General features: G+C 46.6%; 1 protein-coding gene across 14 annotated transcripts in view; it reads left to right on the top strand.

Moving 5' to 3' along the window:
* The window catches only part of GARNL3 (GTPase activating Rap/RanGAP domain like 3), a 227,851-nt gene that overhangs the window by 104,078 nt on the left and 107,973 nt on the right, over positions 1–15,800 (top strand). For 13 of the 14 annotated variants that reach the window (XM_043530540.1, XM_037879520.2, XM_043530542.1 and 10 more), the window contains 4 exons: positions 6,212–6,276; positions 12,924–12,987; positions 13,247–13,273; positions 13,666–13,741. In XM_043530540.1, coding sequence (XP_043386475.1) covers positions 6,212–6,276; positions 12,924–12,987; positions 13,247–13,273; positions 13,666–13,741 — 232 coding nt within the window. Of the gene's footprint in view, positions 1–1,114; positions 1,165–6,211; positions 6,277–12,923; positions 12,988–13,246; positions 13,274–13,665; positions 13,742–15,800 lie in introns of those variants that run through there. The other variant, XM_043530545.1, reaches the window with a different exon arrangement.

Raw genomic sequence — 15,800 nt, 5'->3', positions numbered from 1 at the left:
TTCTGCACTTTAGACTCCCCCATTGTATGGTAAAAATATAATGACAGGCGGAAGTGTCAGTTACTTCAGAATACACTAGTCCAAATGACTAGCAATTTATGGCTGCTGAATCAGTACGGTGGGCACATTTACGTTCATTCCAGTTGTCAAGATATTACTGGTTCTAGTGGTATTATCCATTCCAAATATAGGAAATATAATTAAAACTGGAATTAACTTTTTAATTGCACCCACTGTATGTAGACGAAAAGTTGGACAGTGTACAGATTATATAGTTTTGCTTGTGAGTGTTGTTTGGTCCTTCTGGATGCCTTAATAGTCCTGTGTTTGTCATCAGAAGTGCTACATATGAACATCAGCTACAAATGAATAAAAACTCTTGTGTCTCCTTGGGTTGTTTTTGTTGTTTATCTGATATGGTTCTTTAGTGATGTGATCATTAGCCAATAAAACCTTTATTCACAGAAATAGTCTTCCAAATAACAATTTTAGTGGTAACTTCTTAATGAATTTTGGTAACCTCCCAGGCTTAGTTTGAAACAAGATGGTGCCCTTACTGTGCCCACCTATTGTGTGATACCATATGACACCCGCTGCATAAAATGACTGAATATGTACTCAAAATAAGGACTGTGGGGACATTTGCCATTCAGCAACCATTTGATCTGTTCTTTTAAATTTTCAGGAGCAGGTATACTATAGTTAGAGTTCTACAGCTAAGAACTGATATGGTCTAGGTGTGAGCCTTGTAGGATTTCCCTCTGTGGGTTATTAAATGACCTTAACACTGCACTATGTGTTCAGGAAATATTGAGATCAAGTAGATAATAAACCTCATGCCATTTTACAAGTCAAAAGAATAACAGTGGTTTTATGCAGAATAAAAATTGAAGTGTAAGGTCAGCAAATGTATCTCTGGGAGTCTATTAAGTCCTCTTTAAATACCTTTACAGAAACCTACTAAATAGTTTTATGTCAATGGAATGTTTTCTTCCAGCACCAGGAAGAAAACTGAGACATGTTGTTCTTCGGTCTTTGTTTTTCTGTAAAATATTTTGCTGTTGTATTGTATGTTTTGTGATTCTAAAAAATGTATTTCTTTTCTTTGTGATAGGGCTGGGAACATAACCGGCTGGATTGTGTTTGTCCCCCTGTATAGGAGATGTAAGTGGAAGGGAGGCTCCTTCTCCCTATTGTCTCCCTGGCATAACCATGTAGGGTCCCAGCATCATAATGTGATCCATTATGCTCTTGACCCTACTACAAAGAATAGACGCGCTTTTGAAAGGTGAAAATAACATGCACTGCAACAGCAAAATATATGCTCCCTGGTACTGCCTCCTTTCCAAAGGGGGACACAGAGAAGGTGGGGCCATGGCCCCATTACCCTTCACACAGCCTATGGAACTTATTAAATGCCTTGGAGAACATTATATTCATAGGAGCACCAAGCTGAATTGTGCTTCCCAGAGCTCTTCCTAAGGCATTGCAGCTCCATTCCACCCCCAGAGTGGGCCAGTACCAATAGGTACAGTGTGGCCCACAATTTAGAGGGCTGATATTTTTCTTTCAGGGTTACTGTTAGCTGCTGTGATTCTCCCCACCCCTTTTTTCTGAATTGTGTGTAAAAGCTTCTAAGATGTTCATAACATATGTCTCTCCTTCAAGTGGTCTCTGCATATTGCCTTTTGTGGGATGCACTGACAGTTAATCATAGTGCCTGTTGGAGGACTCGCGGGCCCTTGTCTGCCCATTCCCTCACCATCATGAAGTCCTAGGGTAGGGGTCTCAAAATCCCAGCCCACGGGCCATCTGTAACCCGAGAACCTCCCCACTGCAGCCCGCAGAGAAGAGATACATGCAGCCATGCTCCTGGCAATGTCTGCTGCAGGTGCCGCCCATGGCAGCTCCCATTGGCTGGGGGAGAGGGACAAAGACACCATCATTAGTCGCTGGGCAGAGTCAGCCATGGAGGCAGCGTCACTTTTTTCCACAATGAATATAAACAAGTCAAAATACTGAACACAACTATCTGATGCACACCTTGCTGCAATTCTGAAGGTTTCAGCTGCTCAGTCACTGAGGCCAAACATCAACAAACTGACAGAACTGAAGCATTGCCGGATGTCTGGCAAACACTAAAAGCTCTCTGGCAGGCTCAGAATTATATAAAGTTGTATGACAGTTTTATTATTTCTAAGAAATTCGTAATAAAAAATACAATATAAACGTTTTTCTTTCTGAACACCATTTCAGTGACATTATTGGCTCGCTGGGAGGATTTGAGGACTGGCATTGGCCCGAAGATAAATTGAGTTTGAGACCCCTGTCCTAGGGGTTAGGCTACAAATGAAGGTTTGGCACTCTGACAGCCTCAGTCCCTTCCAACATCAGCAGTGGCGGACTGGGAATCAGACTGAACCTGCGGTCTAAAGCTTTCTTCAAGATAGCTATTTTATTAGGCCTTAGATAATAGCTATTGTTTATAGTTATTTAGTATAAGGTTATATTAAACTAGGTTTATAGTAATTTAGTATAAGATTTTATTAAAATAGGTTTTTAGTATTTGATAGTATAACTTCTTCAAGCATTGGTTCCATTCTGGAAGAAATCCTGATGGTAGAGCTGAAGATCAAAAAGCCAGGAGTGAGGACAGAGACAAAACAGGCTTCAGGCTTTACTCCTTCAAGAAGTGCAAAAGCCTGGTTGATCCAATACAACCATCAATTCCAAGAAGATGCACAGACTAGCTTCGGTTCTGGATACATATGTGGGGAAGTATCATCCAGCCACGTGGAGCGAGACAGGCAGCCAGCAACCCAGCAAGCATACGTAGGAGAAACCCGAAAGCAAAAGGAAAAAATGAACCGCAAGCAGCCTTTTAAAGCTTTTTATTTAGCAGATTGCGCAACCAGGAGCCAATCACACTCTCTGGCGGGAAATTTCTGAAAAAAAGCACAAGCCACACTTCCGGAAAAGTCCCAAAACAAGCAACACACTGCTTAAAAAAATGAGTAGGCAATTACGTACACAAAGAAGCCAATATACACTTGCCGGGAATGGGCTTGGCAACACATCATCAGTTCCACCATCCTCTTTGGTTCTGACCCTTAAGAAGGTACCTAGAAAGGATCCTAAATCCATGGATGAGAAATCTAAAAAAAGCCCAGTAGAAACGGCCAGTGTGAGCAGAGCTAACCCATGAATAAGAACCGCCTCAGAACTGGAAATCTTAGAACCAAGTAGACTTAGCTTGCAGAGTTTTTACATGCTGAGTGAAAAAACACTCAAGTGAAATAGCAAATATAATTACAAACTCAATTATGGGCAGGGGTCGACGCTCTGAGATTGATCCACCAGTGGTTGATTTAGTGGTTCTACTAAAGACCCACCAAATCGACTGCATATCGATCTCTGGTCGATCTCTGTATTCTACCTCTGATGAGAAGAGTAAGGTAAGTCGACGGTGTAGACCCCGTGGTAACTTGACCTAAGGTACGTCGACTCCAGCTACGTTATTCACTTAGCTGGAGTTGCGTATCATAGAATATCAGGATTGGAAGGGACCTCAGGAGGCCATCTAGTCCAACCCCCTGCTCAAAGCAGGACTAATCCCCAACTAAATCATCCGAGCCAGGCTTTGTCAAGCCTGACCTTAAAAACCTCTAAGGAAGGAGATTCCACCACCTCCCTAGGTAACCCATTCCATTGCTTCACCACCCTCCTAGTGAAAAAGTTTTTCCTAATATCCAACCTAACCCTCCCCCACTGCAACTTGAGGCCTTTACTCCTTGTTCTTGACCTAGTGTAGGTCGACTTACTGCGGTAGTGTAGACATAGACTATGTTTGTCATATCCAAACCAGAAATTGAAGGATCCAGATTTATCAGTCGTCTTATCCAATCTCCTGTTACTGTAGTGCTCACAACTGTCACTTGGATCTGCTGCCTCCACCTTAATTGGATCCCGGAAGTGAAGAATTGAGAGAGAGGAAATCACCGTCAGAGAAGAGAAGGGTAGAGGAGCACCACGCCTGGCCTCTGCTTCAACCTCCTAAAATTCAGTCAGATTCTCCTAGTAAACCAGTCTCTCCAGTGCCAGGACCACTGCTGTTGCCTCTGCATTCTGGATTGGATCTGGAATCAGATCTGCAGTCTGTAGACAGTTACAAGTGGGAGGTGCTATCAGTTTGTATGTCCTTAGAAGAATTTCTGGCTCTCAGCCAGTCCAAGAGGACCCTTATTATGGATAATGTTAGGAATTAGATTTGGTTGTGGATTACTAGCCAGACTGGTAGATGCCACTGTGTTCTAGAGTCCCTTGTTGGCCATTCCCAGATCTGCAGTACAGTGTACAGTTGCAGTCCCTTCTAGGACTTCCAGAAAGCATTCCCACAGATTTGAAGATACCAGATCCACTGACAAAATATAGAGGGAGACCAGTCTCCTACACTGTCATACAAAGAAGAACAAATTGTTTTATAGGAATTTCAGGAGACGGATCCTGAAATTAACAATCAAACATCTCCCAGAGCACTGCCTCTGCATTGTGACCCGTCCCGCACCTAGAGTGGCAATGGCAGCTATCCCTTCCCATATCAGAGAGGTATAGGCAGCAACATGGGATCCCAGCTTAAATAGACAGTCCATGGGATCGTAGCCCTAGATAGGCAAGGATGGTAGCAAGGACAACCCATCCTCAGCACTTCCCTTGGTAATTAGGGTGCATATGCTTAGGTGGATGGGCTGGTGCCTATTGCATTTTTTCTCTCCTGCTATGCACAGTCTTCTGATGGTTAGATGTTGATTGAGTTCCCCACAGCAGTAGGTCTTGGAATTAATATCCCATTAAGATGAATGAGGTAGTTCAAACCTCTCAGAGCTATTATCTCAGGCTCTCTGCAAACTCAAGGAGATGTTACTGTGTCAGTCAGTTAATGTTTAAGTTTTTCTTCCCAACCATGGGGACTAGAAACTTTTTAAAATGAGAGCTCAGATTCTGCTGTAATTATTTGTCTCCAGGTGCGGAGGCCCCAGACGCAGGACTGTAGTGCCTATGTCTTACTTAAGCCACCCTTGGGTTCAGGTACTCAGGTAGCTTCTCTCTCACAGGGGCTAATATCAGATGCTTTATGGGAAGGTTTAAGAGTCTCCATAATGGTAGTTAACTTCACCTATAGGCATGCTCTTACTTTTTTCCTAACCCAAGACAGTTAGTGATTAGATTAAGTCCTGATGCATGAGGATTTATATACCTTTTGAATTTTTATCCTAGCTAATATAACTGAGAATATTTTTATTATCCACCTAAATATATAATATTTTATTTAACCCTGCAATTTTTGCTGCAGTATCTTGTAGCACTGAGTTCCAAAGTTGAATAATGCATTTTGTAAAAATATTTTCTTCTGTTTGTTCATTTACTGGACTTAATTTTTGTTGGCTGTCCCTTCATTCTTGTATTATGAGACTGTGAAGAGGAGCACCTGACTTTCTTTCTCTGTACAATTCAATATTTTTATACTTGTAACACGTTACCTCTTACATGGGCTCTCTAAACTTAAATAGCCTTAATTTTTTTAGTCTCTCCTCATATGGAAATCTATCCATGCCACTAATCATTTTCATTGTCCTTATCTGCAACACTTCTTTAATTCTGAGATGAGTGGCCAAAACTAAATACAGTATTCCAGGTGAGGGCATACTATCAATTTATGTAATGGCATTATAATTATAATAAAGCTTAATATTTTGTTTTGCTTTTTTTGACTACTGCTGTACATTGAGAAGATTCAATTTAGCAGTCCATAGTGATACACAGTGACAATTTTTCCTAAGTAGTTACAGATAACTTAGAACCCATTAGTGCGTATGCGTAGTTCAAGTGTTCCTCTCAATGGCACTGTCTTGCAATTGTCTGCATCTTAATTTCATCAGCCCTCATGCTGTTAAGTCATCTAACGTTGTTAGTTCCCCCGCAGTTCCTCACATTCCATTATACTCTAGATTAGCCTAAATAATGTTGCATCATCTACATGTTTTGTCACATCACTCTCTTCCTCCGCTTTTCCAGGTAATTAACAAATATATTTAAATAACATTGAGGATGGGATCCTGGTCTTTAGTTTGCTTGTTTTTACTAAGATTCATACTTAGTTAAATAGAGAATTTCAGCGTTTGATTTAACCTCTCCTATTATTTTTCCTTCATAGGGTACTCAGAAAATATGCCTCCCTTACAGTCCCACGAAAACATTATCAGTGAAATCTATTTTAAGGTAAATATTCACAAATGTATATCATTAAATGTATTTGTCTGTGCCCTATTTTCCTTTTCTGTCGTTCAAAAGCTTTATTTCTGTTCATATTTTCTTTTCCATTATGGCTATAGAAAACAGTGAAACAAAGAATACAGTTCTTAAGGAAAGCCCATATATGCAAGATGCCTCCAGTCCAGGTGCTATAGAATGCCAAGTAATGGCCTTGTGATACCTCTATGGCAATGGAGAAATCTAAGCACCTTTTTGGGGGGGCAGAGTGCGGGGAAATACCTTCAAGTTAGAAATTGGGCACTAACGGGAACTAACTAATTGGTGCTTGAGAGGAAGAAATCTTGGGCTTGCTTGTGGACAGACCAGGCGAAGCCTCACAAAGTTGGGTGGAGAGATCTGACTAGAATGTGGATGAGGGGGTAAAGGCAACCAAGGAAGAAACAAAGATTCCTAAATGGATTGGAGTCCTTAGCTGATTCTCTCCTCTGCTTTCTCATGTGGGATATTGTGGATTCTCTTCTGCACTGTTTCGCAGACTTTTGAAAGCTGACACCCCCCCCACACACTTTCAGGAAAGGAAACCAAATGTACCCCCTATCCCCTGCAAACTCACCATGTGTTGTTCAAGGTCTTACTCATCTTACTGTATACAGCTTACATGGGCCTCCCTGCCCTCCATCTAGTCTTTTATCCTCCTATCCATGAAGTGCAATAGTTAAGTGTTAACATTTAGGGCTAGTCTACACTGGCAACGCTAAAGCGCGCAGCATTCAGTTGACTTCGTTCCCGCTCGGACTCCCGTTCCAAGTCTCCGCCAAGGCACCATAGCCCTGGGCGTCGATCGCCTGCGTCTTGCTGACGTGGGTCCACCCGTCGAGGCCATTCGCGGAGCAGCTTCTACTGTCGGTGCTGCTCCTCCACGTCGAGATCGCAGTCCCCTGGCCGATGTAGATCCTGGCACCGCCGATACTCCCGGTCCAGAGGCAGCAGCAGATCATACGACAGCTCGGCCTCACCTCACAGCCGCCCATCTACAGGCCAAGCTAGCCAGCCCGAACAGCCAGCCCTGCTGGTGCCTCAGCAAGCGCAATGGCACCAAGCATTGTGACTGGCCCAGTGGTACCAGTGGGCACCATGGCCTCCGGCTCAGCCTCCAGCGCAGCCCCCGGTGGGGGCTCACTCGCTGGCCGAGGCCTCGGAATCACCATCGGCGTCCATCTTTAGACCGCCAGAAAAAAGTTCGGTGGGGCCTGTGTCCTCGGTACCGTGCCCGGAGTCCGACCAGGTGGTGGATCCTCGGGTGCCAGACGACATCCAAAGCACCGCACTGGCCTCACCCTGTCCGGAGGAGCTGATTGTGGCCCCACCCTCCTCTGTCCCGCAGGAGGACTACCAGGCCCACCAAGACCTCCTAAAAAGGGTGGCAGAGAGCCTCCACCTCCAGGCTGAGGAGACGGAAGAGCCCTCAGACTCCCTGTTCAATGTGCTGTCCCCTTCAGCACCAGGCAGGGTGGCCTTGCTGCTCCATGAAGGGGTGGCAAGAATTTCAAATGCCCTGTGGCAAACACCAGCCTCATTGGCGCTCATCTCTAAAAAGGCGGAGCGCAAGTACTTTGTACCCATGAAGGGACATGAGTATCTGTATACCCACCTGGCGCCCAACTCCTTAGTGGTCGAGTCAGTCAACCACAGGGAGCAGCAGGGGCAACCAGCCACGACCCCCAAGAACAAAGACTCTCGGAGGCTGGATACTTTTGGGAGAAAAATTTATTCGTCGTCAAGCTTTCAGCTACGAGTAGCAAATCATCAGGCTCTTCCGGTTCGCTACGAGTTTAACCTCCGGGAATCCCTCCCCAAGTTTGAGGACTCCCTCCGGGAGCGCGATAAGAAGGACTTTAAGGCGCTCATGGAGGAAGGGGAGGCAGTTGCAAGGGCATCCCTGCAGGCTGCTTCGGATAGAGCAGACACGGCTGCACGGTCCATGGCCTCAGCGGTGTCCATAAGATGGGCGTCATGGTTTCTACTCTCTGGGCTCTCCAGTGAAGCGCAGTCATCAATGCAGGATCTCCCTTTCTACGTGAAGGCTCTGTTTGCTGAGGAAACAGACACAAGGCTGCATGGCATGAAAGACTCCCGGACGACCCTCCAGACCTTGGACCTCTATGTCCCTCCTCCCGCAAAACCCAAGTTCAAGCCTCAACAGGCTCCCGCCCAGGCCACCCTCCCGAAGTACGAGGCTGCCCACAAAAACCAGTGGGACTACACAAAGCGCCCGCAAAGGCAATCCCAGCCTGCCCCCCAGCCTGGGTCTTCTGAGGGCAAGCAGGCAGGGAAAAGGCACATTTGATGGGCAGCTCGGGGGGACCCCACCAGTCCTCATCAGGGATCCACCCTCAATAAAGCTCCCCTTCTCCAACTGGTTGTGTGCTTTCCTCCCGGAATGGTCGCGGCTAACCTCTGACCAATGGGTCCTCAACACTATCTCTCGGGGTTACACCCTTCAGTTTACCTCCTCCCCGCCCAACCGCCCTCCGCCCCCGTCTCTCCTGGGGGACCCCTCTCACGAGGCTGTGCTCGAGCAGGAGGTAGTGCAGCTCCTGGACCTAGGAGCTATAGAGATAGTGCCCAAGGACTTCCTGGGCAAGGGGTATTACTCCCGGTATTTCCTTATCCCAAAGGCTAAAGGGGGGCTTAGGCCCATCATGGACCTGTGAGGCCTAAACCAGTACATGGTGAAACTCAAGTTCCGCATGGTTTCCCTGGCCTCCATCATCCCCTCCCTGGATCCCGGGGACTGGTACGGTGCCCTCGATCTGCAGGACACGCACTTCCACATCCACATATTCGAGAGGCACAGACACTTCCTCCGTTTCATGGTGGGACAGTCACTACCAATTCATGGTCCTACCGTTTGGTCTGTCCACTGTCCCCCGGGTCTTTACAAAGTGTATGGGGGTGGTAGCGGCCTACCTCAGACACCAGGGGGTCCAAATATTCCCATATCTGGATGACTGGCTAGTCAAAGGCACCTCCTGGTCACAGGTGAGGGATCATGTGGCGCTCCTCCTGTCCACATGTACTACCCTGGGCCTGTTGATAAACAATGCCAAGTCCACGTTAGTCCCAGTCCAGTGCACAGAGTTTATCGGGGCACTACTGAACACAATGTTGGCCAGGGCCTCTTGTCCACCAGACAGGTTTGAGACCCTGAAAGGGCTCATCAACTCGGTCACAAGGTTCCCGGTGATGACAGCCAAGGCTTGCCTGCAACTGCTGGGTCACATGTCTGCGTACACATATGTGGTCCATCACACCAGACTCAGAATGAGGCCCTTTCAGCTCTGGCTGACCTTGCAGTTCTCCCAGGCCACGGACAGAAAGGACAAAGTCCTCACTGTGTCAAACTCTATGATCACCTCCCTACGGTGGTGGTCCGCCCCAAACAACAGGCTCCAAGAGGTCCTGTTCAGGGACAGGGCCCTGTCGTTGGAGCTGGTGTCCGACGCGTCGGACCTGGGTTGGGGGGCCCATGTGGGGAACTTTCAGACCCAAAGCCTGTGATCTCTACAAGACCTACCCCTTCGTATAAATGTCAAGGAGCTCAGGGCGGTGCGACTGGCGTGTATGGCCTTCCGCTCGCACCTGGAGGGCAAGGTAGGTCAGGGTCCTCACGGACAACATGGCCTCGATGTTCTATATCAACAGGCAGGGTGGGGCCCGATCCTCTTCCTTCTGCCACGAAGCCCTCAGGCTGTGGGACTTCTATATAGCCCACGACATCTACCTAAAAGCCTTCCACCTGCTGGGCGCCGGGAATGTGAGGGCGGATGGCTTGAGCAGGAATTTTTTCTCTCCGCACGAGTGGTCTCTACACCCGGAAGTGGCTCACCAGCTCTTCCGAAGGTAGGGTACGCCCCAGGTGGACCTATTTGCGACCCAGCAGAACCAACGATGCCGCCGATTCTGCTCCGGGGGGGCCTAGGGAGGGGCGCTATCTCCGATGCCTTTACTCTGTCCTGGTCAGGCCAGCTCCTCTACGCCTTTCCCCCATTCCCTCTGATCAGCAGGGCCCTGGAGAAAATAAAGGCGGACAAAGCCAGGGTCCTCCTCGTTGCCCTGGTGTGGCCCAGGCAGCGCTGGTAGGGGACCCTCTCAGGGCTGGCGGTAGCTCCGCCATGGCAGTTGCCGCTCCAACCGGACCTGCTCTCTCAGCGCCAGGGCCGCCTCCTCCATCCCAACCTAGCAACGCTTCACCTCACAGCGTGGCTGCTCAGTGGTTATGTGGCAAGGAAAGGACATGCTTGGAACAGGTTCAGCAAGTCCTCCTCGAAAGTAGATGGCCCTCCACTCGCCGCTCCTGTGTGGGGAAGTGGTCTTGGTTTTTGAGGTGGGCGGCAGGCCAGGATATTTCCCCGACGGCTGCCCCGATCCAGCTTATCATAGAATCATAGAATATAAGGGTTGGGAGGGACCTCAGGAGGTCATCTAGTCCAATCCCCAACTAAATCATCCCAGCCAGGGCTTTGTCAAGCCTGACCTTAAAAACTTCTAAGGAAGGAGATTCCACCACTTCCCTAGGTAACACATTCCAGTGTTTCACCACCCTCCTAGTAAAAAAGTTTTTCCTAATATCCAACCTAAACCTCCTCCACTGCAACTTGAGACCATTACTCCTTGTTCTTTCATCTGCTACCACTGAGAACAGTCTAGAGCCATCCTCTTTGGAACCCCCTTTCAGATAGTTGAAAGCAGCTATCAAATCCCCCCTCATTCTTCTCTTCCGCAGACTAAACAATCCTAATTTCCTCAGCCTCTCCTCATAAGTCATGTGTTCCAGTCCCCTAATCATTTTTGGTGCCCTCCATTTTTGTTATCCTTGATTACCTCCTCCACCTGAGGGCCCAGGGCCTGCCGCTCTCGTCAGTCAGGGTACACTTGGCGGCCATATCGGCCTTTCATCCCCTGGTGCAAGGGTACATTGTGTTTTCCCCTCCTATGACCAGCCAGTTCCTTAAGGGTTTGGACCGTCTCTACCCATATTCCAAACCCCTGCTTCCACAGTGAGACCTAAACCTGGTGTTGGCTCGTCTCACGGGGAACCCGTTTGAACTACTGGCCACATGTTCCTGGTCTCACCTCTCGTGGAAGGTGGCCTTCCTGGTACCTATCACCTCAGCCAGGCAGGTCTCAGAGCTCAGGGCCCTAATCTCCGAACCATCATATACAGTTTTTCATAAGGACAAGGTCCAGCTCTGCCCACACCATGCATTCCTCCTGAAGGTGGTCTCCGCCTACCACTTGGGTCAGGACGTTTTTCTGCCAGTCCTCTGCCCCAAACCTCACGTGACTAGTGAGAAACTCAGTCTCCACACACTCGACGTGAGGCGAGCTCTGGCTTTCTACCTCGAGTGGACCAAGCCGTTCAGAAAGTCTTCGCAACTGTTCGTCGTCTTGACTGAGCGCGCAAAAGATCAGCCGATTTCCACTCAGCCGCTTTCTAAGCGAATCACTTTGTGCATCTGTTCCTGTTATGAGCTGATGGGGGTTCCCGTGCCGCCCATTGTGAGGGCACACTTGACTCGGGTGCAGGCCTCGTCGGCTGCCTTCGTGGCCCATGTCCCCATCCAGGACATTTATAGGGCTGCCACGTGGTCTTTGGTTCACACGTTCACCTCACACTATGTGATCGTCTCTCAGGCCAGGGATGATGCCGGGTTCGGCAGGGTGGTACTCCGTCCTGGGAACTTGTTAACTCCTACCCACCTCCAACAGATATAGCTTGGAATCACCTATTGTGCAATACACATGAGCAATCACTCTAAGAAGAAAAGACAGTTACCTTTTCCATAACTGGTGTTCTTCGAGATGTGTTGCCCATGTCTATTCCACATCCCACTCTCCTTCCCCTCTGTCGGAGTTGTCTGGCAAGAAGGAACTGAGGGTGGGGGGAGCACGCAGCTCCCCTTATACCGCGCCAGGCAGGCGCTCCTACAGAGGTCATGGGGGCTCTCCCCCCTACAGGTACTGCTAGTGGAAAAACTTCCGGCACTGGTGCACGTGGCGAGCACGCACACCTATTGTGGAATAGACATGAGCAACACATCTCGAAGAACACCGGTTATGGAAAAAGTAACTGTCTCTTTTCTGTTTAATAAGTCATATTTTGTATTTTTCTGCATATACAAAGGTTTTATCCTGTTTCTTATGTATACAGTTGACTATTTTTCTATTTTCCTGTGTTGCTTGTGCATATTTAGGTCGTAGTTTTGTGTTAAGCTTAATAATACACCTGTTTGTTTTGATTTTCACTTCCCTTATGTTACTTTTTAGGAAGTGGAGGAAAAGTTTACAAAACAAAATTCTCTCTTGTGTCATATTAAAAGGATTACTATGATAGTCCTTAGCTCAGAGCTTTATATGCAAACAAAATAAGGTTTAACTTGATGGCAATGCAATATCTTACTCATTTCTTTCTCTAAAATTCCCATGTAGTAGTCAGTGTCACATGGCAAAGAGATCATTAGAATGCAAACATGTATGATAAAATGGCTATTTGGTTAATTCTTTATGTGCAGGTGTGTAACACTAAATGGCTAATATTGAAAAATATTCTTTCTCTCTTACAAAATCTATTATTTTTAATTGCATTTCAGTGCCATGAGTCTTGACAAATTTGAAAAAAGCCCTAGGGAAATTCCTCACCCTGAGATACAAAAGGTAAGAAAGAGACAGTTTTCTTTCCTCTTGTGTTTTAGAATACACTATTTATAGAAATAATTGTACTAGTTGTTGCTCAGTTGCAGTGGCAGGACATGATGGTGCAGATTACAGTTCTGTGACATTGCCAAAAAACATTGTGGCTTGAAGTGTCACTTGAAAAGGAAAACAACTTTGATTTTTAAAGGAGTGGAAATAAGATGGCTAGGTCTTTGTCAGAGTGCTAACCATGCTTTTTTTTTTTTTTAAAAAAAAACAGGATTTACTGGTTCTTGAAGAGCAAGAAGTAAGTGTAAACTGATCACTTTGAACTCACAAAACCCATTCAGCGAATATTAGCTTTGCATTTAGAATAAGTTCCCCTTTATATGTAATTTCTTGTAACAGTCATTTCTTGTAACAAGAACTGTAATGTGAGGCACTGTGGAGCGTGCAAAGCTGAAGATTGTAAGTTTCATTGTGAATATATTTAAGTACATAAATAGAATTTCATCATATGACTCAAAGATAAATTAGTGGAGAAAAATATAAACGTGATATTTGTGTAACACAAGGATAAGGGCCATATATTTTCATAAGTAGGATTTGTATACAAATCCTTAGTGGAAAAATGATAAGAAAAGTACACTTGCTGACCTTTCCTGATTAACGCCCTATAGCTCTGTTTTTATTTCTCAGGGCTGCGTAAATTTTAAGTTTGGCGTTCTTTATGCTAAAGATGGTCAACTTACAGATGATGAAATGTTCAGCAATGGTGAGTCAGCACGTTCTTTTCAGCTTTTCATCTGGTAATTGAACACATTTGGCTGCCCGAACGTAAAAACAACAGGACTGCATATTGACTGCATATTGGCTGTGGAGAAGAGAGATGGCTATTAGTGCTATGCTAATGGTGGATCTTTTCTGTATGTTTCTCTCAGTTGTTTTTCCGACACTGGTGTGATATTGCAAATGCACTTTGAGTAGCTCTGTATATTCCCACTTATGAAATATTATGCCACCTTTTGGTAGAACCCTTTTTTCTAGCAGTGTAGCTATGGGGCTCCTGCAGCCCCACCTCTTTCCTCAGCATACCCCACAAATTGAGTGTGAGGCTACAAAGGGGGCGAAGTGCCCTCCCATCTCCAGTCTGCCTAACCGCATGCCTGGGTGGATGTGAACCCCTCTGATGTCCTCAGAGGCAGAGTCTTCTCTTCTAAGAGTTAGTTTAGCATTTTCATATCGCAGTCTGTCAAAATCATCTAAAGTCAGTAGCGTAGCTAGGGGGGGAGCGGGACAGCAGCCGCGGTGCCCTTTTAATTACTAGGTGCCTTTAAAATTTTTACCCACCCGGCGGTGCTCGGATCTTCCGCAGCACTTTGGCATTGGGTCCTTCACTCGCTCCGGTCTTCGGTGGCATTGTGGTGGCCAGGGGGGTTGTCCTTCAGTGCTGAAGACCGGAGCGAGTGAAGGACCCAATGCCAAAGTGCTGCTGAAGATCCGAGCACCGCCGGGTGAGTACCAGGGGGTGGTGCCTTTTTTTAATCTCTGCTCCCCCTGTTTTTTCCAGCTGGCTACGCCACTGTCTAAAGTATCTCTGATTTGTGATTGCTGGTCACCATTTCCAGTACAAGGTGCTCCCATTTGGCACCCGGAGTACTTACAAAATGTCTTTCTGCAGTAGTGGCTTATTTAAGGAATCAGGGTATTTTCATTTACCCCTTCTTGGATGATTAGCTGCTAAAGGCAGCTGTGCATGAGGACCTGATGAGCCACATAGCCGCCATGACCAAACTTCTCTCAGACCTAGGATTCTTTCTGTCCTACTCAAAGGATTCCCTTTAAAGGGGCCATATTAAACTCTGTAGAAGGGAGAGTTTTTCTGCCAGACTACAGGTTTCTAAGAATGAGACAGAGTATATTAAAGATTTGAAGTTGTCCTATATAGAGGGGCAAGGTTTCTCATGGGTTTTATGGCAATCACTACCTGTGGGCTCTGCACAGCTGAGAATGAGACCCATTCAGCACTGGATGTCCTGGGTCCCCAGCCCAAGTTGGGTCAGCTTTCAATTATTGATTATCATGCCTCACCACCTTATAGTATGTCCAGACTGGTGGTCAAACAGGGCACACCTGAATTACTTGACAGTTTGAGGGCTCTGGTCATCCAAGGAAAGAGCATTGCACTTCAGCATACTGGAACTGGGATTTGACTCTCAAATCATTTGTCTGTATTCTGCAAGGGAAGGTTGTGCACGTAATAACAGACAATACATTGGTGATATATTATATCGAAAAATGGGAGAGCTTATTCCACCCCCTTGTGTGTGGAGGTGACAAAGTTATGAGATTGGTGTATCTGCCATGACATTCATCCTGTGGTACTACATCTGGCAGGTGAGAACAATGTAGTTGCAGATCGTCTGAGCAGAGATGGCTCTCAGATGCACGAGTGGTTCTTAAAGGATAAGCGAGTTCAGACTGTATTTTTGAGGTGGGGTCAGCCAGTTGTGGACTTGCTCATGACGAGACCCAACAGGAAATGCCACTGTTTCTGTTCCAGAATGGGCCGGGACAGTCAGTCCCTATTGGATGCTTTCCTTCTGCACTGCGGGGAAGGGTCTGATGTTTGCCTTTCCCTTGATACAGAAGGCAATAAGGAAGATACTTCAGGACAGGGCATGGGTGATACTCATTGCCCCGGCGTGGCAATGTGAGCAGTGGTTTGCTTATCTCATTCATGCATCTTCCTCTGTCCTCAGATCTGTCGCAGGATCTGCACCCGCAGTCCCTGTACCTGATGGCTTGAGTGACTGGGATTTGACTCTCTATTC

The sequence above is a fragment of the Chelonia mydas genome, chromosome 16 (assembly GCF_015237465.2).
Source record: "Chelonia mydas isolate rCheMyd1 chromosome 16, rCheMyd1.pri.v2, whole genome shotgun sequence".
In the NCBI taxonomy this organism is placed as follows: Eukaryota; Metazoa; Chordata; order Testudines; family Cheloniidae; genus Chelonia; species Chelonia mydas.
This window is presented reverse-complemented; position numbering and strand designations above follow the sequence as displayed.